This window comes from Linepithema humile, chromosome 6, assembly GCF_040581485.1.
Source record: "Linepithema humile isolate Giens D197 chromosome 6, Lhum_UNIL_v1.0, whole genome shotgun sequence".
In the NCBI taxonomy this organism is placed as follows: domain Eukaryota; kingdom Metazoa; phylum Arthropoda; class Insecta; order Hymenoptera; family Formicidae; genus Linepithema; species Linepithema humile.
In genome coordinates, this window is record NC_090133.1 from 2,800,084 (window position 1) to 2,827,591 (window position 27,508).

At 46.2% G+C, this 27,508-nt stretch overlaps 2 protein-coding genes across 4 annotated transcripts in view; one reads left to right on the forward strand and one right to left on the reverse strand.

The window, feature by feature from the left end:
- LOC105670610 (protein spaetzle 5-like) overlaps positions 1 to 27,508 on the reverse strand; it is a 122,330-nt gene that overhangs the window by 26,985 nt on the left and 67,837 nt on the right. For all 3 annotated transcript variants that reach the window (XM_067357431.1, XM_067357432.1, XM_012364219.2), the window contains one exon: positions 13,362 to 13,415. In XM_067357431.1, coding sequence (XP_067213532.1) covers positions 13,362 to 13,415 — 54 coding nt within the window. The remainder of the gene's footprint in view (positions 1 to 13,361; positions 13,416 to 27,508) is intronic.
- LOC105670630 (uncharacterized) overlaps positions 21,585 to 27,508 on the forward strand; it is a 178,649-nt gene continuing 172,725 nt past the window's right edge. Inside the window, exon 1 of the mRNA XM_067357434.1 lies at positions 21,585 to 22,500. The gene's annotated coding sequence lies outside the window, so the exon portion shown is untranslated. The remainder of the gene's footprint in view (positions 22,501 to 27,508) is intronic.

Below are 27,508 nucleotides of genomic sequence, written 5' to 3' on the forward strand. Positions count from 1 at the left end.
CCTCGCGCGAACGCCCGCTTCACTTGCCCGTTGAATTCATTACGACGGGGACTCGCACGTTAATCGAGTTCTTCTCGCGCGTACGCGAGTTTTTCATCAATCCGATCGACAGCGAATTGCAAAACACGCTTCCATTATCGTACTATAAAGCGTGAAACTGTGAAATAATAAAGGAAGTAATAAAATATTTGGAAATCGCTGCGAGTTTGATCGTACTCGGGGGCATACATAGCGCGCGCCGGCAAACATAGATAGTGCGTTCAGCGTGTTAATAGGGCTATCAGTCAACATACGCGTTTGAGTGACGTCTCAATCAAACATCAACGCAGGTTCTAACTCGCGTTACACCGGCCATTCCGATTTCTCGTCACGTTCGATTTAACGCCGGGCTTATCTCGAGGCTGAGCGAATCGCCTTTTTTTCCTCTGCCCTCTCGACGATTACTCGCGGTGCCCCGCGTTGTCATCCCGTAATAACTTGCAATTCACGAAAGTGAAGGTGCAAGCAAGAGATGAAACTCACCGTAGCTTGTTTTCGGCGTCCGAAAGACCCCGGCGCGCATCGATTTATGATTAATTTTCTTCTCTCGTTATTCTCGCGGCAAAACGAATCAGCACACGCGGGGCCGGCGCGAGCGCATGCCTGGAAGGATGCTACGTCGATCGAACTCGACGATCGCAATTATCCAGTAGGTAACGATTCCCGGAGGGCCGCCGCTAATTAATATAACCGGCGACAATTCGTTCGCGATTGACAGGAAAATGCGTCGAGCGCGCGCGGCATTGCGACGGTCCGCGTGCTCGTGATGGGACGAAAGGGGGCTCGAGGAGGGACGCGCGAGCGCGAGCGCGCGCGCGCGCGCGGAGGGGGAGCGCGGACCGGACTGGAGGCTCGCAATTTGTCAGGTGACAGCCGAGAGACTGGAATAAATGGACAATTACACAAATACAATGTTTGACGTCATTTCAATGACGCGAGAGACACCTGTGATTGATTGTTAATTGCCTCGGTTTGTTACCCTGACCAACGACGGGATTGGTGGGGACGCGCGCGGGGGGTTGGGTCCAGAGCACGATGGATACGAATAATTTAATTGAATCGATCGACGCGCGCGGGGGTGTGTTTTCGCCGCTCCCACGCCACTTCTCTCTCTCTCTCTCTCTCTCTCTCTCTTCCCCTGGTATTCCTTTTTATTCAAATCCCGCTCATTTGTCTCGCCGGTGCTTTCGGGTCTGTTTGCGACATTATCTCGCGCAAGAGGGGAGGGGAGAGTGTTGGCTCCTTCCTCGCGTATTGTAACGTCAAACCGAATGCTTGTTCGTCCGGCTGGACGTTCAACGGAGAAGAGATTATACCTTTTGTCGTCCGATCGCACAATAAGACACGACGAAATCCACCTTCCGTGTGATGTTCGCGAGGAGGATACGCGCCAAGATTCAACACATTCCTACGTATTACATTTATGTTACTTTGGATATCGAAAGCTCGAAATGGACAGAACATCTTCGGCCGGATTCGTCTCGCAGTTTCGCGTGTTGTTAAGACACTATTAGTTATAGTGAGACCGTGGAGCGCGCGCGCGCCATGGAGTGTATCCATTGTGCAGCTTAGTTAAACAAAAGGAAGGGTTACGGCCGTCCCCGTTTGTCTTCGGGCGCGCGGAATCTTCGCGCCAAATCCCCGAGGAGGATCCAATTAACTCTCTAAGAATTCGATTCCTCGCCCACGCTAATTCCGAGATAGTGCGCCGGCACTATCAGATTAGAAAAGACAATATTTGCCGCGGCGCTTGTAACTCTAATCGCGTATCGCCCTGGCAGATGCTCCTTCAATTAATAGCGGCTACTGTTTGCTTCCTTCCAGAACCTTCGCTCGCACCTGCTGATTAAACAAACCGGCGGGCAACGGCGTAAGATGTATCTAGTTTAGTCAAGAAAATTAAACAATTGCCAGCGTCTACTATCTTACGTGTAAAATGTAGAAATTTAATACTGTATAAGCGATATATTTTTCGCTTCACTCGTTACGCGAAAAATAATCTCGTGAACCTGAAAATTATACGCGTGTTATAAGCCGGGATAACGTTTACTTTCCATTGGCAACGTCATCTCGACTTATCCCGTTCTGTTAAAATACAGAATGGTTCCGCGAAGCTGAAGCACTTTGCCAAGTAAGTATTCTTTCGTCACGAAAGATAGAATAACGGATAATATCAACGCGAAGGGAAGTGTGAGCTCTATATTATTCGAATCGTAATAAGTTGAGCGCCGCGACGGAACGCTTCTCGCGAATAAATCTGAAACGGTAATCAGACCGACTTATTAATTGTCGCAACATCAAACGCTTCCGCAGCGCTCGCTCTGTTTGTTATTTCTCGCCGAAATATTTGCGACTCGATTATCGATTGTTGACTTTTCCAGAGCATTCGCAACGACGCGTCGTACCTCTCGCCGACGATTCGCAGTCCAATAATTATCCGTTTTCTGTTTGCATTGTTCTCGGCGTTCTCCAACCCACAATTTAAGGAAATTTCCATAATAAGCTACGGTTAAGAGTAATGTTAGCCGAGGCATAAATCCCTCGCGCCCCCTTTTCTCCACCTTCCCATTCTTCATCCACCCACAAAGCAGGCTTCCTCCTCCCCCTTCCGCGGGCGAAGATACGCCTCGCGATAAGAACTGCTTTTTATTTCCATACAATTATATCGGTGATGTAAAACCCGCCGGATCCACGTGGCGTGTCTATGCATCGCCTCGGGTTCGTCTAAGCATCGCCGTGATTCATCATCCGAAATTCTTTACGCTTTCCGTTTCATTTCGACGTCAGTGTCGAGATTTCTTTCTTTTTTTCAAAATAAATTTATCGACAATTCTATCTTTTTTTTTTTTTCAAGTAAAATATTTAAACAAACAGTTCAATAAACATTGCATAAAAATTTATAACGTGTTGAAATCCAATTTTACACGGTATGAAAAGTTTGTTTGGAAAAATAAAAGTTTTGATTTGGCGCTTGATGGGAATTAGAAACGATCAAGCCGGCGTCTCGATATCGATCGCCGTAAACTGACAGTGGTCGGTGATATTTCACAGTAACGGTATTTAGCAGAACCGTCGCGACTGTCATCCACGATGAAACGGCGGAGGCAGGGAAGGCATTAAGCGTAATGAATTACCAAGCGAGCGGAGTAATGTGTCTTAATTACGGCCCGCGGCACAATAATTATGTAATTAGGCATTGTTTGCCGACCAGCCCCTAATCACAATCCCGATGTCGCAGCCTCGTCACGGCTCGAGGTGCAGCGACGTGTTATCGACCGCCAACGTTGTCTCCGATGTACGCTCGTATGCAGATTTCGTCTGAAACAGTCGAACTACGATTTTCTTCGTTTCCCTCCGAAGCTTAATTGCCAGAATAAAAAGAATAATATTTCGCATGGAGTTTTATCCTTAGTCGAATATCAAATGATATTCTCGGATTGGCAATTGTGAGAGGACAAGTGAAAACCAACCTAACGAGTGTAACGACTCGTGCTGGCAATTATTCGAAAATATTTTTGTCCGATTTTGCGACAAATTTGATGAGGAAAGCATTTTGCAGGCTGTGCAAGTGGCGCCGGCTTTGACTCGGCGAACGAATATCGGGGGAACTCAAGTGGCTCACGCTCGATATAAACGGACATGATTATTCGCAAGCTCAAGATCAAACGCGGCCACGGAAACAGCGGCGACCGACTGACGGAATAACTAATTTATCAATTCTTCGCTTCGGTTGGCTCCGATACCTGTGGCTATATTTGCGAACGCGTGTAAACAGGACTTCGAACTCCCAGGACGTGCAGCCGCATCGTCCTTGTGTTTGGAAAGCTAGCCTCCTTTGAGGGCTCGCCTAGCGCGAATCCCTCGCAATCGTATCCATTTGTTAGAATTTCTTGTCGCGCAATAATTGCAAGCGCTACGCGAATTTTTTCCTTCTATCTGCAATTTAATCGCGATGGTATTTCCACGGGAAATAAAAAAAGAGGTAAAGACGGGATATCGATGCCTTTCGGCGCTTGTGAGAGATGACAAATAGTTTTTGCAGTGTCTCGTACTACAATAGTCACCGTGGACGGAGCCGCAGATACCGCAGTCACGTGGATTTAGTTTCGTGAATAATGGCCCAATTAGGAAGTAATAACATGTCTCTTGCCGCTGCGCGACTCTGAGTTAGAGTTGCGAGAGCTTCGAATAGTAGTGTGGCCTCTCATTATGATGCTTCGCGAAAGGCTGGTCGGAAACAACGGAAAGAGGCTCCATGGCCGGCGATAATTAGCGATTTCCGATTACACAAGAAGAGTCAATCGGGCGATCGCTCACTGAAATTCGCAACGTGTCATCTTCGAACGTTGAATAGTTTTAAACAATCTTGACAGAGCGCGACACACGTCGGACAGAAGTCATAAATCGTATTTTATGGTAAACTGATCCCGATCATCGAAGATTTATATCGTCTGGCTTTCAAACGCGCGCGTAAAAAATGAACTCAAATACAGGTTTAATTAGTGTCGAATAAAATTGCCGGACTGGCGTGATTGACTGAAAGGCTCGTCGAAAAAGACATTCGGATATTTCATTATGCCAGAACCGAACCGACGTCAATTATGCAAATTATGGCCGCACACACACACACGCACGCTTTCACAGAGGATCGGCCCGGCCAAGAGCGAAAAATTCATTTATGAGCTTTTTGCGCGATGAAATATTTTTTTAGTTAATCGTGTTAGCCTGTCGTTGCGGTCCGCCGTGACCCCGCATGACCCTACCTGCCCTCCACTCGCCCTCCAGCGAATTCTCATAAATCCATCGACTTTTCGATATCATATCCAGCTTTAGTAGCTACACTTGTTAAATCTTACGTGTCTAATTTACGAGGAACCGTTATACGTAATTAATGACGAACGAATCGGTGGATTAACGTCCGATGAAGAAATACACCGATCAATCGATTCCTTTTTTCGCTCTTTCATTATACGCTTTACTCATCCACTCATCCTCATTTTCTCTTTCTCTTCTTTTACTTCGCGCATTCTCTTAGTCGACTCCTCCTTTCGCCGTACATGTCTTTCTTCTCCCCCTCTCCTCACCTTCTCTCTCACTCGCTCGCTCGTTTCATCCGCGCGCGCGCACGCTTCGGGGTTAATTGCAAATATAATTAGCAACTCGAGTTATAAGCGCGGCCGTTCGTATTTGAATGACTGCCTCGGCGTTCTCACGACCTCGATTGTCTATGAAGTGGATCTCGCCGTGCATGCCGCGCGCGGCAAAAATAGCGAAACCCATTGCTAATTATCCATGGTACGGCATTTAATTAAGGCTGCGCCAATGGCGCCAGTATCTAACCCTACATATCTGATGTTGCCGGTACACTCTGCGTAATAGCTGCATCGAACCGCCGGACATTTTTAATGCGATCTGAAATAATGTTTCGCGAGATGCGCATGTGGAGGGAAAAAAGGATTTAATTACTCGATGCAAGAACGTTTGTTCTCAGCGTATAACTATCACCGTCGATGTGTAAGCGCAAGCCGCTCGTGCGTATGAAAGGATTCTTAGAAAAAACCAGGCGACGGCGAACGAATTTAACGTTTCAATGCATAAAAGCGAGCTCTCGTCGTCGTGAAGAATTTTTCGAATGCTGCGGATGCGAACATGAACGCGAACGCGAGAAGACAGTTCAATATTTCCCGGTGGGAATCGACAGGTGTCCCCCGGGGGTGGGCTCACCCTAAGTACTGCTTACTGGGGAATTATGTCTGTCACGTCTGTCCGTTTGCCCGATTCATTTCACATCATCCGTCCGCATTCACCTTTCGCGCTTGCACGCTGCTTTTCTTCCGATTGAAGTTGGCTTACAGCGTTCGTGCGTACCGAAACGCAAATGCTGTCTCAATGCCGGCGCGCGCTCTCTCTCTCTCTCTCTCTCTCTCTCTCTCTCTCTCTCTCTCTCTCTCTCTCTCTCTCTCTCTCTCTCTCTCTCTCTCTCTCTCTCTCTCTCTCTCTCTCTCTCTCTCTCTCTCTCTCTCTCTCTCTCTCTCTCTCTCTCTCTCTCTCTCTCTCTCTCTCTCTCTCTCTCTCTCTCTCTCTCTCTCTCTCTTTCTTCGATCCGCGAGTACGCGAGAAGATACCTCCTCACAATGCATCCGGATGGAGGCAGCGTAAGCTCTTCCGGGCCGATGAGAGCTCCATGACGACTCTTTGTAAGATAGGGAGCAACCGCACAACCGCTCAAGTTCAATGAATTAGTTCGAATCAAGCTTTTCAAACACGATTGAGCTTTTTATTCTGGGTAGAAAGTTTGCCAATAATGAATAAAGCGTGCTGAAAAATGTCGCTCCTATTTACAAAAGTCTGTATATATCTCGTAGAATTTTGAAGCTAATCGTTGAAATCTTTAGAGTTGAAAACGACATCCAGAAATACATCGAATGTACAGTAGCGTATTTTTAAGATTGCTCAAAGCGATCGGCGGTGATACGTCGCTGTCTGAAGGGGAAATTTTTACGATACTATATTTCTGGAGTTTACGAAATATATTTTTTTCTCGCGTACGCGCGATAGACGGGCGGCGTGGTGTGGAGCGTGTATGTATCGCGTGTGTATCGAATGGAGGTGGGGATCGAGGGTGGAGGAGGAGGAGAAGGGAATTGATTTTAGCGCCGGGCTTTGTGAAATGAAACTCGACCGAGCCATCGCCATTAACAACGATAAAAATAATCCAATCCGACGTTTGTTTGATCTATCAGCGCCTATATTTCGTGCACGCTCTGTTCGGCTGATTACGATCCTTCTCGATTTAGGCGGCGAGTCGAGCCGAGCCGAATCGCGCGTGCGAGCAACCGCGCGGCCCGCGCACGAGATCGAGTTTATCGAATCGTGCTCGTCGAACTATATTCGCGATAGTAATTTCAATTACTAGCCACTTTTCATCACGTCGGATTTGCTTTGTCCTCCGGCTCCAGTATGATTTGGATTATAGTTTGCCGCATCTCGAGAAAATTTCGTTTCCATTGCGAAAAATTTCGAGCGTTTACTCCCCCCAATCGTTTCGTAGCGCTTAGACACTAAACACATCGTTTATATTACACTCTCCGCACATTGTTAATTGCAAGCTTTACGCAATGTACGAAATTGTATAGTTTTTTATTGAATAATTTTCCAATTATTACTTTTCCAATTATTACTTTTTTTGTAATAATATCCTTTGATAGGTAAAATGTAAAAAAAAAAAAAAAAGAGTAGCGAGCGCGGCTGCAATTTCGAATCATCGAGATAATCACAAAGTGCGTTTCTCCCATTTTATAGCGATATTATGTAAAGCAGGGAACAGGCGAACGCGGAGAATCAGGCGGCGCGGTATTGAATTTTGTGCGTTAATTTATTTGAAAAAGTTAATGATGGCAGTCGGCCGATCATAAAAAATATTCAGCCAAAAAATGGTCGGAATACGCAAAATGAAATGAAATGAAATGAGGAAGCGGGCGGTAACGTACAAACCCGAAGCGCTGCACACGGTATTTAATTTCTCGCTTCTGTTTGATGTAACGTTTTCGAAATAAATAATTAAGACGGGTCGTCCGGGCGACGCGAATGCAGTTTTCAATCATGATTAACGATTCACGCAAAATTTTGCTCAAGTAGATAGGGAAATACGCGCGATTTTAATGAAAAATAACTTAATTACAAATTTATGCAATATAAAATTGTGATTGCACTTTTGTATTATGAAAAATAAAAAGCACGCGCGATCAAAGAGATTTATCGTCCGAATAACAGCGATCCTAGGATCCTGACAGTTGGAATCTTGACGGCGGGTCATGTGCTAAACGAAGGAACGGCGGAGGACCGCTGGTAATTATCATAATTACATAATTATTATAATTGAACACACTTTTAATTTACCTATATGCTAATTACTTCACGCCAGCCCATCCATAATCCTTGCGTATGAATTATTAATCGGCGTTATACGCGGCGCGGCGATTACTTATTAAAAGTAAGCTCGCGGGGCGGCGAAATTTAACGAATAATCGTTCGTCGACGAAGTCATCGTGAAAAAAAATATCGGCCAGCCAATCGGCGGGGCCAATTGATCGATCCTAATTGGCCCATTCAAAATCTGCAGCTTCATAATTTGCACTGGAGTTGAGTTTTTTCGACACCTGGGTTTTTCATTGTGCAAAAAATCCAATATTTAACGTCGCTGTTTGATTTTAAAATTGCACAGCTTTTTGTAAACGGGAAATTCTGCACTTGATCTTGCCAAGCTTTCTTAAATATTTAAGTATCGGACGAAACTCTATCTCTCGGAAGCAGAAGCTGGACTCGTTTCGCACTGACCTCCGTCGCTGACTTGTTTATGGCGACCGGTGACCGATGTCATTCGTTTCGCTCGGACTCGTCGGGACAGAACAAGTAACTTTGCTCGATAGCCCAAGTTTTTCGCGGAAAGGCGGAGTAAATGTCGACACGAAAGGCGGCGGCAAGAGCCGGCCAGGGCTCGAATTCATTCGTAATTCATGGAAATTGGCCGACGGCCCTGTCAAAACTTCGAATATTCGTCCATCAAACGTTTTTCCCGTCAACTTTCGCGGTGTCTAACACTCCCTCCTCTTCACCCTTCCAGTCGGTCCAGCTGACGGCTCTTCCCGGAGAAAATGATAACCTCGTTTCCGACCACTTTGCGTCGCACCACGTACGAGTTTCACGAACTTCCCTCCCCGCCTCGTCGTGTACCTGACGTAATCGCGTTACCTCCCTCGTTCTCGTTTTCCCTTCGGTCGCGGTCGGCGCGCCGTTCTTGCTTCTTTTTCGGCGACGTCGTAGTGTCGGTACAACGTCAAAATGTTCTACGTGACCGCTGATGGGAGGATGATGCCGTCCCATTTGGCGTGCTCCTCGTCACGCCGACGATCGAAAATGCCCGCTCGCGGGAACGCGACGGCCGATGCAAGGAAACCGACGTGAGATATTTATCATCGTGCGATCTTACATGCTAATATTTATGATTCGACATTTTAGAAACATGCACACTTCACACTCAATATCTTAATTATCGATGTGCAAAGAGAAATGCTTTTTCTCCCTCGACACGCGAAAATTAAATGTTTATAAAATTAACCAACGATTATATCAGACGGGTGTATTGCATGTTTCGAGGGTTTTATAGCATGTACGTGACACGAAAGAAAAGCGATAAAATAAAAAACCGTTTACGCACGAGTCTCTCTGCGCCGCGACCGGCTCCCACCGCCAACATCCTTCCATTCCCGCTTTTCTCCCTTGCGCCCCGTTCGGCTACTCGAAATTTTACTCGCAATATCGAAAATTTACGGAAAGCTATGTGCGCATACTGCAAAAAATTACGCGTCATTATTATTTCGCATTTTCGCTGGAATGAGCATCATCAATTTTTTACAGTCGCGCAACACACGCTATTAATTATGTAACCCAAGTACCAACATTACCCTTCTTTTCCCTGCAATTTCTTCAAAGTCGGGAGTGTGTGTTAATATTCTCGCGTTTACCTTCTTTCCTTCTCGCCGAGGCGGAGGAATATGCGGAAGCCTTCCTCTCGCCGACGGATGAAACAAGTGTCAGTGGCGCGGCCGCGGGTAGGGTGGATTATCCCCATAAAAATCCGGGAGAGCGAGCGGAGGGCGTTGGAATGAGAGGGCGACGGGGGGGGGGGGAGAGAGAGGGGGAATGGGGGCGAAAATTACGCGATGCGCCGGAAACGACAGAAAATATAAACCAGGTGAAATTCGCAGGCAGGGAATATACTGGTTCGGGCGTCGGAGTACAAATACGAGAGACTGTTCCACCTCTATCTCGTCCCTCTTTCCATCCCCGCGCCAACCCTCTTTCTTCCTGTCAGTCGCACTGGCGTGGCGTCGTTTTTACTGCGGCCGGAGCGCCGCGGCGTTAAATGTTCCATGCCGCCGAACATTCGCTCGCACGCTTTCCCGGGATATCCCTTTATTCCGCTGAATAAAGGCATAAACTCTCGATTAGGCGGAGTAGCGGCGACGCCGACGCCATAAAAAGGCGTTTGTTAAAAACAACTGTTTGCGCTTCCGCGCTCGATCATCGTACGTCATTGAATGACTCTGAGAAGTTCAGGTAAACCGAACGGAGGGAATTGAGTGAGCCGATATAAACATTTTACGCTTCTTCTATCGCGGATAAACGAAATTGCGTTCGGCAGATCGATCGCGCTTGAATAAGTCGGGTGAATAAGTCATTAGATTTCGCATAGAGAGAAACGATTGTTTGACCAACGAGATTGTCTCTGTCGCTGCTCATAGATCGATGCCCCTATCAATTTTCGGACGATTTCCTATAGCGTTCGCGGAAGAATAGCGTTCCGCGAATTCCCGCGGCGACAATCTGGTCGTGCGATCGATACATCGATCCCGCGGCGATAGATAACTGCCGTGACTCAAATCGACGGCGGCTCGTGAATAATTTGGCGAAAGACAAAAGTGACATCGCGATCGATTGCGCCGTGTCAACAAGGATCTTGGCAATGGAAGGCAAACAGTCAAATATTTGACGCTGCCTGTCGAAAATTCAAAAATATTCGGCAAAAATACCGCCGCCGGCAATAGAATGGTTAATTCGTGTCCTCTCGCGAGTTCTTCCCTGACCTTCCTGCTCTTCTTTCGTGTTTACACTTCTCTTGCATCCTTATTCAGCCGGAACCAATTATCGTCGGCTTTTGTCCGATGGCCGTTTTATGCCTCTCTAGTTAACCCTCATTCCTTCATTACGGCTGAAAGTAAACGCGGAACATCGCGGAAAGATTCCTGCCGAACCGTCGGTCAACATTAATCGCTCGCTCGATTAATCTCGAAACAGGCAAGAAAGGGGCAGGTGAAGCGATTATTTATTTATTTATTCTGATAAGTCAATATCATGTGGTATTATATCATGATATTAATCAAATAATTAAAGTGATTAATATATCTATTGATAAATTATTATTCCAAATGTACAAGATAGCGAATGCAAATGCGATTTTCTGCAATTTATAGACACTTTTGTTCTACGGTTAGCTGAAAACGTTAGCTGGCTGCAAGCTACGATCGCACGAGTAGTAAAAGATCGGATAAACGTTATGGATCTCTGACTGTTTACTCGGCGAAAACGCGCGATAAAGATTCCCGCGGCGCTACCGCTGATCGTTTCGCGAAATCGTGAAATATTCTCGAGTTTCGGGGCGGAATTGTACTTCGGAAGCGCGTTTACTGCGCGTGAAACGAGGCCTTAGCGCGCGGCGGATCTGCATTTTACAAAATACGTCAGCGATATACTTATCCTCCCTTGCGGGCGCGAGCACTTTCGCGCCCCGCCGGAATATCCTTTTCTCCATGAGACATTATGGCGCCTTTCTTTATGCCGAACTACAGCGGAATCGCCCAACTATTTCGCGCGGCGATACATGCATGCAGTTGCATTCTTTTTTTTTTCGGCAAGCTCGAAACTTATTTCGTTGAAAACAAATTTTCGTACGATTGAATTAAAAAATACCGAGCTCGTGAAATGCAAGTCGATAACGTTATTTGAAGCGAACCTTCGCGGAGCTCTGCACCGGCCAATCCTCCGAAACTTCCGTGGTTTCGCGCATCTTAATTATTCGCCCGCTGCGTCTTTCGAGAAGTGGAACGAAGAAGATGGGACGCGTAACGGCGAAACGCGAACGGGATCTGATTGTAAGACGAAATCGCCAGCGAGGAAACATGGGGCCTGTCGGATCGGGAATGCGTAGATATTATGGTCGGGACGGACAAGAAGAAGAACAGGAAGGTCTCGGTGAACTCGGCCTAAGGCGTTTGCGGGCCTGGGCGTTCGGCGCGCTCTGTACTTACCGCGAAATGAATCAAGTCGCTGGTTCCAAGGCGGGCAGGTGCTTATTACTCACTCGTATAGGCCACGTACGCCACCCTCTCCTCCCCCTCCCCTTCTTTCCCTCCATATATCCTCACGCGGAAATCTCCCTCGCCCTCCGGCTTCGGCCCGAAACTCCTCCTTTATCGTTCGCGCCTCGAATACCACGGAAATCTCTCTCTCTCTCTCTCTCTTTCTCTCTCTCTCCCCCGCTCTCCTCTCAGCTGCTTTCCTCATCGTAAAGCTCTCGCGATTATCGCGCGTGAGAATAATGCTCGTAGTCCGGCGCGAACTTCCCGCCGGAAATTCCAGATTCCGATTCCGATATTATCGCAGATACCCGCAAGTTGCGCCATCCCGTTCGATGCCAAGATTTCCATATGGAGTTCGCGCGTTTGTGAACTAAAAAATAAATCAAGTTCGGCAACGTCGAGATCTCGACCCCGAAGTTACGCCAGGATCGCCGAAGGGGAGGGGGGGGGGGGGCTTTAATCGGCGTCTCCGAATTTCCGTTCGCGCACGCTAAACTGATCACAGGCGCTTCCTTTCGCAGCTGCATTTCCGAATGTTGGCGTGCGGCGTAATGGGGTAACGCGATTAGCTGCCGGTTGGCTTTTCTCGCAGATGCATAATGCCGGCGCGCGCGTGAAATTTCGCCGTTGCGGAGTTTGTTGAGTTCGGACCGAGTCACCGGCAAGGAGCGGAGAACGAGGGGGGAACGCGTTTCTAATGGTGGTCATCTCGGATGCCCTTAGGCGGCTATTGTCTCGGTTTATGCCTTCCTTGCGTATATACCACGTCACGCGCGTTGTAACAACCTTCCGCCACGAGTACCGACAACGAGTATTCCTTCCTATATTCAGTGACCCTTTGATCGACAACCCAAGACTGCACTTTGTAATTTTAAAGAAAAACAAGCACCTAATTAATCGTATAATACGTACAATATACTCTTCAAGTGTGCAAAAATGATCCATCAAGAAACTCATTTGGATTTTGAAGACGACTATTTTCAGCTTCGGTTAACTTTAATCGACAATTTAAAAATCGACATTTGTCGATAGAATTGCTATTATGAAAAATTAAATCTCGTCATCGAAAGAGAAAAAGATTAAAATTTTTTTTCTCTTTTGATGATATTTCATGTTTCATAATTCAATCCTGAGCAATTCTGACAAATTTTAATCGTCGGTAAAAATTCATCAATGTTAAAAATAATCACCTTACGATGTAAAAAATGAGCGCCACTTAAAAATGCTCGCTGCGGCAAGGCTGCATATAGTTCTCTCGTATCTATGCTCTTCCGACCGAAAGAGACACGCAATGTGGATTTAGCGCGAATTATTTCCACTAACAATTACTTCACGCTCTTACATACGGCCGCATCAAAACGATTCGCGCACACATTACGTAATGTGATATTAAAATTTACTCACCAGCCGATGTCCCGCCGCTGCAATCCGCCGGCTCCGCTGTTGCTCCGAACACACCTACAACAAACACACTAATTAATACGATTTATTCATACGCCATACCCGAGTTTTACAAGCGCGTTTTACACTCTCGATGCGATATACTACGATTCCGAAACAATCTCGATCATTACACGCGCAAAACAATTCTGTCCATCGAAAAACTCGGTACGAAAAATATCGAGCACAAATATTACCGCTAAATCTAATTATTTTCACTTGCTTTTTATCATCATCTTGATCGAGCGATACATTTGATTCTCCCGACATACGACTGACGCATTCTCAAACGAATAAATATCGTGAAATACAACGATCCACAGTGACTGCGACTGTACACGCTAATTCATGTCTGAAAAACTTTCGTTACGACTGCGAGAGATCGTGTCGAGAAATACGACAATGTCAAATAACACGCAGCAAACGCGCGAGCATATTACTCTACCTATAAATTCAACGCGCCGAATTGTGACAATTACATCGACTCGTATCGATCACATTCTGATTTAAGCCAGCCAACGATGTTCCGTACAGATCAGTGATTTTATAGAACCGTGATTTATCTCACTACTACTGATCTGACCAATTGATTGTAATATCGTAATAGCCACGTAACATTCTGCGCACGCACACATCCCTGGATGATATACGCACGCTGTATTTTCGAAACATTATATAGCTCGACAAGAGAACACATCTTCTGAGTTTTACGATACTTATATATCACTTACCACACATATTAGATTTCGCATTTTGTATATTACTTTCCGCAAGAGCAAGACAGCGAGAGAAGAACATGACTTGTGCATGGAGCCGATTTTTCTGAAAGTCAGTGGTTTGCAGTCTAAATCATTCGCTGGCTGTCATTTGGCCATAAATCGCAGCCGCATTCCTACGATCCGACTGGCGATCGTTCGCGATGCGAACGACCAATCGCGCGCGAGAGGCATCTTCGTGCCGAGAGAATCGCAGGTGGTGTAATAGAGGTTCCGAGCTCGTGTGAGGAATTGCGCTTACGGAATAAGCGTCCTTTCTTCGCGCGGGCCTTCCGCCCCGCCGCCCCTTCCTCCCCCTCGTGCGGCCGGCGCCCGGAGGGACGATCCCGATCTCTCGAACTATCATCCGCGCTTGTATCCATAACGGCGTTATGTGTGTGTATCCCCCTATCGAGAGCGTAGTCGCGCGTAATAACTGCGAACGGTTCGTTCCCCGGCATTCCCCGGGATCAGATTAGGAACTCCGGGCGTATTAGATCCTCGTGAGTGCGGCGCGCCGAGATCGTATCGCGGGCGACGCTAAAGAGGAAGCGGTTTCCGCTGCGACGATCGGCCCCCTCGCGACGATCGTCCCCATAAAGCGCGCGATTAACCACCGCGGGCAGATAGAACGTGCTCTCAAGTAATCTAACCACCGTGCCGTTCGATGATCGGACCGCTAAGGAACTGTTGTTTCGATAACGCGCGAATTTGAGCTAAGAGAACGAGAGGAGGAGCCGAATAGCTTCAACATCTTGATTTTTACGCGAGTCGATATATTTGAAAAAAAAAGTCCTGTTGAGAATTAGAATCGAATAACGTTTTGGATTGATATTGACATTCTGTCTATAATTGAGATCTTCGTGAAAATAATTTCAAAACATTCAGCGTAATTAAGTCCCCACGTTTCAGCGACACGACAGTTACTCTGCGAAAGTGAGGCTCCTCGGAAAATGGGATGGCTTTCGTGTCTAATCTTATCTCGTTGTCCCGCTCGTCCGTCTCCTCGGTGTCGTTGAATCGCTCGTAAATCGAGCGTGCTGAGAGCGGCCTCCCACGGGTTGTTCGCTTCGAGAGAATCGATTTCGCTCCCGTGTCTGCGGGATTGCGTCCCGACTGGATCTTCCGCAGCAAACCCTTCAAAATCGCTCTTTGACCGCGCGCGCTCTTCGAAATCCCCCCCGTATCAGATCTTCTCTCGACGAGAGAGAGCTAGACGGATCGCTAGACAGATTGCCGGCTTTCGCCCAATGGCTCTCGGATATTCCGAAAAATTAGTGCGAGCTGTCGCCGCGCGATCGATCGTCGTCAAGATCGATTTCAGGTATCAGCGCTGCTGCGCTTCGCATCTCGGCGTTTTAATTTTCGCGTTGAACGGCATTCGATAAATGGCTAATGGAATTTATCAAATTATTACGCGGAGAATTAAGAGGCTAGAAAATCAGTACCAAGTGTCATTAAGCTCTTTTCCGTCAAACTTCTTCTGATCGTCAATATTCGGTCAAATTTGTAATCGAATGGATCATATGAATTTAGAAACGGAATAATTTCACACGCGTCGCAACCGTGGCATTTTTCCGCGCGTTTGCTAAAATATATATTTCGCCCTAAGCTCACTTTTGTATACAAGAATTTTCCGACTCTATGTGTATCTTATATACCGGCGTTTGATACTTCAGTCAGTCCCAGTGGAAGCTCATGCTTCATGTAAGGAATCTGACGTGAGTTCCGGTTATGGAGATGTTCTTCGGCTTGCGGTATCAGCCTCCCGGTTGCTTCATCCACACGAAGGAAGGTAAAACGACGGGATCAACCGCGTTGCGCGCCTGCATATTTCATAACGGCTGACACAATTTCCGCGCCTTTGAATCCCGCCGGGGTCCCTACGCGTCGCGTTTGCGCTCCTCTAAAAATTCGACGACGACGACGAGGGTGCAGGCACTCGATCGAGCCGCCGAGTCGTTGCAGCCGGCGGATCAGAAGCGCTCGGCGAATTGTCCGAGTGCCCTCCTTGCGTCGCGCGTTGATCTCGCGCATCTCGACCGAGAAAAAAAAAGAAGCGAAATGACTCGGTGCAACGACACAATAACAACGACAACCGAGTGCTGACGAAAAACAAAAAAAAAAAAAAAAAACGTCGAGAGAAAATCGCCGAGTGAGTGAGAGGAAGCCGTAGTCGAGCGCGAATTTGACAATAAAGCTCTGGGAGTGGAAAGAGGGAGAGAGACAGAGAAGAGAGAAAATAGCCGGAGGCGAGTTTTCACATTTAATTCGCGCTCGCTGGAGCAAAGGGGTGGGAAAGAGGGGTGGGGGAGAGGGAGAGGATAGGAAGGCTCAGGGATTAACGTCGCGAAATATCACGAAAATATGTAAATATATCGAGAGACAGGCAGTCGAGCGGGCAGCGGGTGGTAGGGTTGAAGTGGGATGAAGGTTCGAGAGGGGTTTGCAGAATCGAGTGGCTAGGGGTGATGGGCGGGGTGGATAGAAAGAGCGGAGCTTTCCGGAGCGTAGGAGGCCCATTGAAAGATTAAAAAACTCGCTCGCGTGCATGTCGAATCTATACTCTCGGACCCTTTTTTTGTCTCACTCGCACTCTCGGTCTTCCTCTCATTCTTTTCACGTGTAAGCGGAACATCCCAGAGAAGAACGGAAGGCAACGGTGAGCGGCTCAGGTATTTAACTACAAAAATGCTCCCTCGGCGACCAGTCGAGTCGGCTTGATCTCAACAACTCGTGTGTAGGGTTGCAACCGGCGCGCGTGTACACACTCGCGCGAGTATATTCGAATGAGTCTTCTTACATTTCGTCGGCGAAACTGATTGCTTTTTTTTCTCTCTCCGAGAAAATGAATACTATCAGAAAAATCACGTTGAATATTTGGTTTTCCACGAGCGCGCAAATGTGTGTTTCTAGAGCGCAGCTGAAAATCGTGCCGTTAACAAAAGCACACGCGTCAGCACGACTCTATACGAATACGCGAGTGTGGCCGTGCGCGAGGGGACGTAAGTAGGAACAAAAAGCGGTGGGAGGATTTTACTTGATTTTAACTCCCGTAGCCGGCCCGAGAGCTCGGACATAACACAGGTAGACTCTATTGTTCCGCCATTCCGCGAAAGAAGAGTCGACAGAGACTATCGGCTTAGTTCCCGCTTTGAGATTTGCCGAGATTTGGAGAACGCTTAATGCACCATAAGCGGGCTTTTAGGAGGACTTTTCAGATCCTGCAAGATATCCGTGAAATTTTACAAGCAGCGGCGAGTTAACGGTTTTTAATATTACATTAATACGCGAAATTTTTGTCGGAGAGAAATCGATATGAAAACATTCGCGGTTAATGGAACGCATAATAGTTTTTCAATATTTCGCGTGTCGAATAACACGGCGAGATGGACGTCCAACGTTACGGAATAATCACGGCCAAAGTAAACTGACTTTCGTTAATAATTCGTCGTCGTAATTAATTAATCCAGCTTGAATAATAGATATGTGCTAATTATTCAGCTCGGCACTTGAGGGTTGCAATATACAATAGATGCTTGATGCACATTCCGCTATATTGGGAAACCTATACGGTTGACACAGAAAATACAGTCGTACAGGGAGATGCAAATGAAATCGATATTTGGTATTCGCGCAATGAAAACAAAACCATCCTGTGGGATTTACCATGATTTATCGCGTCATCAAGTCAACGCGAATTTCGTTCTGTCTTTAAAGAATTTCGTTTATGCGACCGAAAATGTCGAAATATTCCTTCGATAATTAAACTTCAATAATTCAACGATAAAAAAAAGTAATGCGTTTGTTTAAAACAATACAAATGAAAATATACACGCATTTACGCATATATCAAACTTGAAATAAAATATTAAACTACCGAAATGCATGAAATCTAATTTATGGCAAAACGAAACAATATCCAACCTTTGCTTTCTGCAAATCGAAAAAGCTTTGAGATCAAATTAATGTGAATTTAATGAACAATGACAATTGGCAAGCGCCAATGCCGATCCGCAAAGAGAGCCTTTATGGCGTGCGAAGAATGACGCGCGCAGAGGAATATGGAAAATGATTCGATAACCCGATCAATCGCATCGGACAGATCGTTCGTTAGGCCACGCGTTACTGTCGGCGTGGTCGAATCGCGAATAATCAAAGTCAGTACAAACGTGATTGAAATATAACACCGCGCGAGTTTGCTCGCATCGTCCAGCCTTCGGCGACGACGCGCGACGCGCACAACGCGCCGCGCGCTCGTCAAAGTGAGACCCTCTGGCGTTTTTTGCGATACAGTCCGGTCAATTTTTCTTTATTCGGCGCATATTTCGCGTGTGCCGCGCCGAAATGCTCGCCTCCCGAATGTTGACACCGCCCGTTTCACAGCGACGATCAATCCAAGGAAGATCGCAAATTAATTCATTCGGCGCGTAATAACGGCGCCGCGAAAGCGCGTCTTTCCGCCCGTCAGATGTTGCGATGCCGTGATAAATGCTCGCTCGTATTCCGCTGACAAAGGCTGACAGGAAATATAGGCACGGACATTGAATTACAGTGTGTCGGATAATACGATACGACTCGGTAAACTATACGACTTGGTAAACAATCGTCAACAAGAATTATATGCGTATCACGTGTTAAAACGCGACATCCTATTCAATAATAATAATTATCGCGTTTGTGTAAATCATGTTACACTCGATGGCGCGGAAATGCGCGGCGCGACAGCGCCGCGGTCGACGGATTGCCGCGTTTGTCGCGGAAACACTTCCATCCTTCTTTTATCTTTCCCGGTTGATGGCGCGTCCGGAGAAAGGACTACAGCGTGGCTTAACTAAAGCAGCGACAGTGGCGTTAGCTCGAAAAATAACTTCGCTTCTATCCCTTATTCCGCGTGCTGGGTATCGTTGTTGAACGGCAACGGCTCGGCTTATTAGAATAATACACCGTCCGCGTGTCGCGAAGGGGAACGATGGCCGGCTAAATACGGAGGTAATTGTTCGAGGGATTGTTGTTCCAGGTTATTCTTATGTAAATCTTGACCAAGCCAGTTTGCTGGAAGTGAGCGCGAGAGAGATAAAGAGGGGGAAGGAATGGGTAAAGTCGGCAATGAAGAGGGGAATGGGGGGAAGGGGTGCTAGAGTGAGCAGCGGGAAGAGGGATACCCCGTAAGCGCCTACGAATATTTGCACGGGGTAATTATTTCGTCCCCCGGAGGAAAGCCGGATTTCCGCCGGGGAGTTTTCCGCGTGTTATTCCGCTTCTCCTCTCGTTATATCTGCCATTGTTCTTTCCCTCGGCGACTTCGGGACGACACCGGCGGGCACCGATCGAGCGCCCTCCGCCGGAGTGCGCGCCACTCCGCAATCGCTTTTCACGATTTTCGGCGCTTTAACCGCTCCCGATTTCTTCGCGCACCCGACATTACGGCCGCGTATGGCTTATAGCGCATTTTAATCCCCGCTCAGAATTTCCACTGCCCGGTTTTTTGCCCGGTCTGCCTTGAGAGCCGGCCGATTCCCCGGCTTGGGCGGCGTTTCGCGAGAGCTTAACCGAAAGAGTTCAACTTTCGGTGCGCTTCAACGAGACGCTACTTTTTATCCTCATCTGCATTTACCATATTCATGCGCGGCTCGCAGTAAAACGGTTATCTTAACATTGTTCTTCGCAATTATAAGATAATCGCTGTTCCGCACAAACAGCGTTGTGCAAAGTTCCAAGGTAATTTACGGGTAAAAGTAAAAGATTTCACTGTTGCCTGCGATCGAGAGAAATCATCGCCGCTCGAAATTAATAAAAGAAATGTAAAAGTGGCTGTAGTTTTTCGTCGAGTATATCAGATTCTTCGGAACCGAAAATAGATTTCCTAAAACAAGGCAGAGAATAAATTCTTTATAGTCTGATAACGAGCTTTAATGTTAATTTGTTGCCTTTCGGAGCAGCATTTCATGGCGATGCAAATACTATTAGCATGATTAAAAATTAAAATTAAAATTAACGCGATTGTAAGCAACAACAAGTACGCGCTTTTGAAGCGGACCACGTAGATAATCCATTATTACGAGAGGTTGCGTACGACTCAAACGAGCAAAGTCGATTACCTTGGACCTTACGTGAGCTCGCCGGAAGCCTGTCGAACATCAAAGTGTCGACGCGCGGCTTCCTGGTTAATTAATTTTCCCTGTCGCGCCAATCTTTCTCCAAACGTGGCGTCGTCGTTGCAGAATATCATGTACAAGCGCAAAAATCGCGACCCCAAGCTTTCTATATTTCTAACAATACTCTCTTTCTTCCTATTCTCGCCCTAACCCGTCCTTTTTCAGCTTCCGATAATTAACTCAACATTTATCGATTATTTGAATGAATCAATCGGAAGTCTCAGTTAGCTGTTAATTAAAATACTGACATGAGATTATTTCGCCTCCAATAACATGCCCGGATTAAGCTCCAAGCGAGTTGAGCCTGAACAAGTAGATTAAATCTGTCTGCTCTTAAGCCACTAAATTCAAATTAATGATTCTGTTAGAGTCGCTGCTTTTCCGAAACTTCCGCTACGGCTGAAAATGTTTTGTAGACGAGTCCTATCGGCAAGGAGGATTGAAAGAGCGGCGGCTGCGAGCGGGACGTCTCGGACGTGTGCGCTCCGGTCCATTGCCGGGATTCATCTGCGAGGTCTCCTTAGCTTATTTCCCGCTCGTTGCGTCCCGGAAAGAGTACGCGGAAGCGAGGAAAAGCCGCAGGTGCGGAAAGGCGGGGCGACTGGCGCAAGCGCAGGTGCAAACCACACCTCCGCGAAGCAAAGCAGGGAGGAGCGAGACGGAATACCGTTCGCGATGCTGGCCGCGATTGGCGACTCCGTTCACCTGCTTGGCCTCGTGTCCCATCCACCTTTCCACCTCCTTGCTGTTCCTGCACCCACGATGGAATCTATTAATGAATCTGCGTGACGTCACACTTATCGCGCCTTATCCCGCCGCTCGCCCCGTGGCGGGCTGATGACGACTGACGAAGCCCCCAATAAAGTTACGAGTGGACGATGACTGCTGGCGTTGTCCCGCTGAGTCATCGGTTGCCATCATTACGCGGCGAATCGATTTTTTTCAAAACTCCGCTAGTGAATGACTTGGTAGGAAGTTCTCCGTCAAATTAACTTTCGCGTAAACGAATTTGTGGATCTGCATGAGACGAAGGAATCTTGAATTCTGCGTAACGATCAAGGTATTTATAACGCGTCGTTAATTTGCAAAATTATATAGGATACATGAGTCTGCCCTTTTGCGAATGTACATTATCATTTTTTCTTTATCAGTCGTGGACTGTTAAAGGGACCGAGAATTCGAACTTGTTAGTATCCCGCTCAAATACCCCAACAATTTATCGCGGTCTCTGTCGCACCTCCCCCAGCCCAATCCCTAAAAACCCTTCAGTCTGTTAGTGGTTCTCGCTAGATGGCGCCTAGCTGACTTACCGCGGCTCCTCGCAGTCGATTCGCGGCTCTCCGACCGCACGGTCGTCCGCAGCAGGCGCGAATTCCGTCATCACGCGCCGGCCAGATTACTCTTTTGATCTGATAACGCTAAAAATTGCCAGACAGATTCTCCTCGGCTCACAAAACTGCGCGCTGTCGAACATATTTACAAATCCTCGCAAAACGTAGACTGCTTCAGACAGCAGACAGCCACGAGCAGACAGCGTGGAGTCACGTGAGAGAGAGTGTCGCGCGACCACGAGGTGCTCGATTCTCGATCGTTGAAAACAAACTGTAATGTTAGATTGTTCCGTTCTGATCTCTTGAATTAGTGCTTAGAAAGGTGTGTGTAAACCCCCTTGAATCACGAAACAATTTTCAAAATTTGTCAATTTCGAAAACAAAGCCTGAGATATATATCTGATATTCTTCAAGATTCAAATTGAAAAGGTACCTTCAAACAGTTTATTACATCATAAGATTGTTCCAGAAATCAATAGATCTTTGTGTACGTGACGATAACATTAATCTCAAAACGATATTATTAAAATAAAAAAAAATTAATGATAATGTATATATGTATTTAAAAATATATATATATATGAGACCAAATAATATTTTCTCTCGATCGATTATCTTCGCTCGCGCAGAGTAGATCGTAGTATTTAATGGGCCGAGGAGATACGAGTATATCCCTGGGTATTCGACTCCCTTCTCGGTATGGACACATTAAATTGTTATACTCATTATCACACCCATCAAATCGCGTAAGCGCAGCCGACGAGTGAGACCTAAGACAAGGACCACTCGGCCTCTCGATCGTCTAGATCACCTGGATCCCGCGAGCCGGAGCGAGCGCCAGGGAAACCGCGAAGATAAGGTATCTATAATTTGCATCTATACCTCTGTGATTGTAAAACTCGAAAACTATTATCCAAATTACGTCGCGTGCGAAGATACAATTTAAATGCATATTATTAAATTCTACATGTGATAACTTCCAGTTAGTAAAAAAATATTTTTATTTAAAAAAAAATGCGAAAAATGTATTTGCATGTATACGCAATAAATATCTGCACGTGAAAATAAAAATTTTTATTGAGCTACAGGAAGTATGTACTCTTTATTAGTCGATATTTGTTGAAAAACAGAAGATAATGTTTTGTGCGAAAGAACGCAAAATGTTTAATTAAAGTCCCATTTAATTTCGACGAGCGCTAATTTGATTTATATTACGCGCAAAATGTTTCCCCGCGGATTCCTCGATATTTTGCGATAAACAGTTAAAAAAATGAATGCGTCGAATCAAGCACGAGGTTGTTTCACTGAAATACTGATGGAATATCATAACTAGCGATATCAAAGTATGTGTTTTTCCCGCAGTTACGATTTCGCTCTCTCTAACGTGTGTACATATCGCATCGAAACTTTGAATGTATAATAAATTAACTTAGCAAAGATGGAATGCATAATAAATTAATTTGAGAATTACACGATTGATCTTATGTTACGTGTAGAAAAGTATTCAAAATAATCATTACGCATTTCTTTCGCATTACAATGCTCGTACGACGCGTATAGTTTTCAAGTTTGCTTACCTGCGTACGGTACAAAGTTGTCGGACAGATTCCGTCACCGATTATGTCGCCTCCCTATTTCGATATTGCATTTAGATCCTTATCGGGCACAACTATCCGATCGCTATTCTGCGCTTCAACAATAGACACCTGCGGGACATCCACCGGCCGTTCAGGTACGGCAATTTGAATCGCGATTTTTGCAAGGGGGCAATTTATTACACGGCTGCACGAACGGCGACAGTAGAAGAAGCCGGCAGGCCGCTGGTGGGAGGGTAATGAAATTGCAATCATCGTGAGAAATTTAATATTAATCCCGGATGTAATATGGAGAGGGTGCAGGGGCGCTCAACCGCCGCAAGAATGGCGGTCTGTTATTCGAAACTGGACGTTGGACAAGCGCAAGCCGTTTTCGCGAGAGGAAGAACGAGTATCCAAGCAATTAACTCTGTCATGTGCAACGTCCGTGTTCGTCGAAACTTTTTCATTACTCAAATGAAATATCCGTCCGTGTATATGTACGATTCTACATGTACACCGCGACTGTGTGCGTTATAAGCGCTTTTTAAGCGAAACAGTAGTCAAAATGCAACGGCCGATGAATAGAAAGAATTTGTAAAATATTAGATGCATATTTATAGTCGGCGATATTTTTTTTATTGCTTTGAGAAGCGAAGTTTGCGTCCTGTCCAATTCAAACAAATTTTCCACATTAGTGCAGCTCGCTACAAGGAGTACAATTTTATTTTTCGATAAAGCAGTTTCGTCAAAAATCACTGCTTTCTCGATGTATTCTGGTCATTGAAATTCGTATCTTAAAAGACAAAATCCAAATCTGCACGTGAAGGTATCCGAGGGACGAAAAGTTGGTTGGGCACCGCAACAAAGTTTAAGTGACGAGTTAAAATATAAATACTCCACTTTTAATGAGAGCTTCTCTCTTATAGAGTGCTAGTGCCCTCTGCCTCTACCCCTCTGGATTTTCTCGCTTTGCCATCTCTCTCCCTTTCTCCCCCTTCCCCCCTACCTCACCATCTCTCTCTCTCTCTCTCTTCTCTTGTCGCGATCCAATAAACGCTGCGCGAAGAATTTTGATTCGCGAACTTCCCGGCGATCCTTCCTTCCCGACGTTTCGGTCGGGATGATCAAAAATCAAAGTTTTCCTATGTTCCTACGTTCAATTAAATTCTTAAACCGCTTTGTCCAAACCACGAGAGTGTACAAAGAAATTGTTTCCGTACGTACACCGGAGCGACGACTTAAGTCTTAAATAACCAACCAGGTAGAGCTTTAAAAACAATTCTTTTAAAAGCTAACGAAACAGACGGAACAATCCTCGGAATATCGATCGCTCATTTAGACGAAAGTGTACGAATTAATTAAATAAAAGTAAAGGAATCAATTTTAAATAATTAAACGTATTGAAATATTTAAATAAGTTTAACATATATCTTGAATTTTCTGAAAAATCGTCTACAATGTTTAGTCTGTGACAACTTAAGGACGAGACACACACACACACACACACTCTCTATCTCGGTTCCTTTGTCCTGTCTCCTTCATCTCTCCACGTTCTCTCTCTCTTTCTCCTTTCCTCCCTCCCTTACTCCTGTTTCTACGGCGCCATCGGCTATCTCATTGTTAGTCCTGTGCCACCTCCTGTTGCAGTTGCTGGCCTAATCGCGGCAGGATGTTTTCGCGCCACACGCGTCATTGAAGGCGCCTTAGCCCTGCTACTGCACAACATGCACCACACGCCACGTCCATTAAAAAAGCAGCGTTGATTTAAATGTTTCTAAAGAGGGAAAAAGTTAGACGGTTTCGGTGCAAATTTGCAAAAAAAATAATCTTTTTTCACTCTACATTCTGGCTGAGAGATCTGGAAATAAAAGTTTTTTTTTGCCGTCGTTGTCTTTCGGACTCTTTTAAACGTTCAATTTAGACGGACTGGATGGAAATAGTTTACCGCGATTTTCAATTAGCTTGCCAAATTGAATTCATCAGACAAATGTCTTTCAGTCTAATTAATAACCCGCGCGATAACATAAATAACTTGCATATCAGTAGATTTCGTTGATTTTGAAAAAGGCACGGGAATGTAACGCAGATTCGCGGAATGTGTTTGTGGAAGTTTCTAAGAGACTATCGGGCGTAATATATTAGATTAATTAATGTAATCCTAATAGAACGATCTCATCTTGACGCACAATATGGTCTACCCGATATCACGGGTGTCTCGACGTCCCCGACGCGTGCATACGGCAGCTACCTGTAATACATGCACGCGACGTAAACGCATACGTTGCCACGGCGTGTATTACTGACAAGATAGGTCGAACAATGGCTTCCATTACGGGTAGAGGTTGCCCGAGTTAATGGGCAAATTGTCTGCTAAGTCATTTAAAGGGGTAAGCCTGCACGTAGCAAGCTGCAACCTCTTCGCGATCGCGTCGACAATCAATGCGCTTAAATCTCGGCGCAGGTATCTTCGAAGAATGTGTTTCCGCCGAATGTTTCTGCGAAAAGCGTCCACTGATTATCTGAAATTATATCTTGCGGTAAAATTTCCATGTATCCACGAAATGCAGTGTACGGTGCGTATATCCTTGAATAGCACCGCAACGCCGTGCTTCAACAATTTGCATAGCGTTATTATTTATTTCGGTATCCCAACGGCAATCTTTTCACTCTAATTATATATTTTATTTAATCTTAATTACCAAAGTTGTCGTTTTCGGCAACTCAGATACGGCCGTTAATTAAGATTAAATTTCCGTTAGGAGGAAATCAAACGGGGATCACGTGAGCGGAGAGCGAAGCCCCGCTGCCCCAATGTGTGCACCTTTTTCGGCTAACTGCGTATAATCTTCGATCTTGTTGCCATGAGCCCTACGCGATAAAACAACCTCGATACGCGGCATCGCGACTATCGAGCGGTTCTTCGGGTTCCACTGAGTCACCGAACACTCGCGGAAGCGCGTGCACCTTAATTAAGTGGAATTAAATACGAAGTGAGGGCGATTTTGGCGGATCCACCGCGCGCGCCGAGATGCACTCGCGCGCTCGCATGCTTCATGAGCGCGCGCGCGCACGGTTTCGCGCACGCACTCCTGCTAGCGGCCCCGCGCCGCGATTCAAGTGTCTTTCGAAGGGTTGTAGAACATTCCCACTAAAATATAAAGTGGCTTTCGGGGTGGCATAGCAATGGGGTGCCTATCGCATGCATTCACCCAGGAACGCAAACGTGGGGGTGCTATTGATCGACCGGGGAGCCAGTCAACCCTCTCGGTCCTACACGCGCGCGTAAACGTTGCACATAAAATCACACACGTACGCGAGTACCTGCGCGACCCTACGCGTCTCTGGCGCCCTATGGAGGCCTCGGCTGAGGGCTTAAAGGCCGAAACACACCGCGACACGTAGACAGACTCACTCGAGAGTACACAGATTTTGTATTCATAATAAAAAGTATAAAAAAATCCGAGATAAGAATACGAGAATCGAAGAATGTAGTTGCTTGTGATAAATGAATACTTTATGACGCTAATCCTTAAGTCATGCAACATGCTATCGCGACATGTCGTAAATTGTGCCTGGAAGCCGGTGATGCGGAAAAGGAACGTCCTTTAAAAGACATAAATCAAAGAATAAATTGATCCGTGCTTGTTGGCGCCAGCTCGAAAAACAAGTTTACTCATTACTTATATATTTCTCATCAATAAAATAATTTCTTCGAATATCTTGTTCATTTATTTATACATGTATTTTTTTTTATATATAAACGCATGACAAATATGTAAAACTACACAAGTTTCTTCTTCGCGTCTCGATATAATTTTCATCTCGCGCAGGTATTCATTTGATTTCGCAACTACATTTTCGTACACTCACGGAAATATACCTCTAACCGCTTTGCTATCTCCGATTACATCATTGGTGTCTACCTTACACCTCAACAATCGCGTCCCCTCGTAACATGACAAATGTATCCTGGTGCATTTTGCGATTCAAAGGATATCAGTGAGTAGAAACAAACCGGGCTGCGTTCGCACGCGCGAGCGCGCGCGCGCACGCGACGAAAAAGGCGTCATTCTCGCGTATCTCAATGTTTTAATCTCTCCGGCTCGGATTTCCGGCTGCACAAAGGGCCGAGAGCGTCTCTTCGGGGGTGGCTCTCACCCCGCCCGGTCCATGGGGGAATTTTCACTTTGGCTCCGGGAACGAGCCGCGACGATGGTGATTTACTTAATGAGGGGGTCGGGGGGGAGGGGGGGACGTCGCCGAGGGGATGGAAGAGTTAAGGAGCGCGGG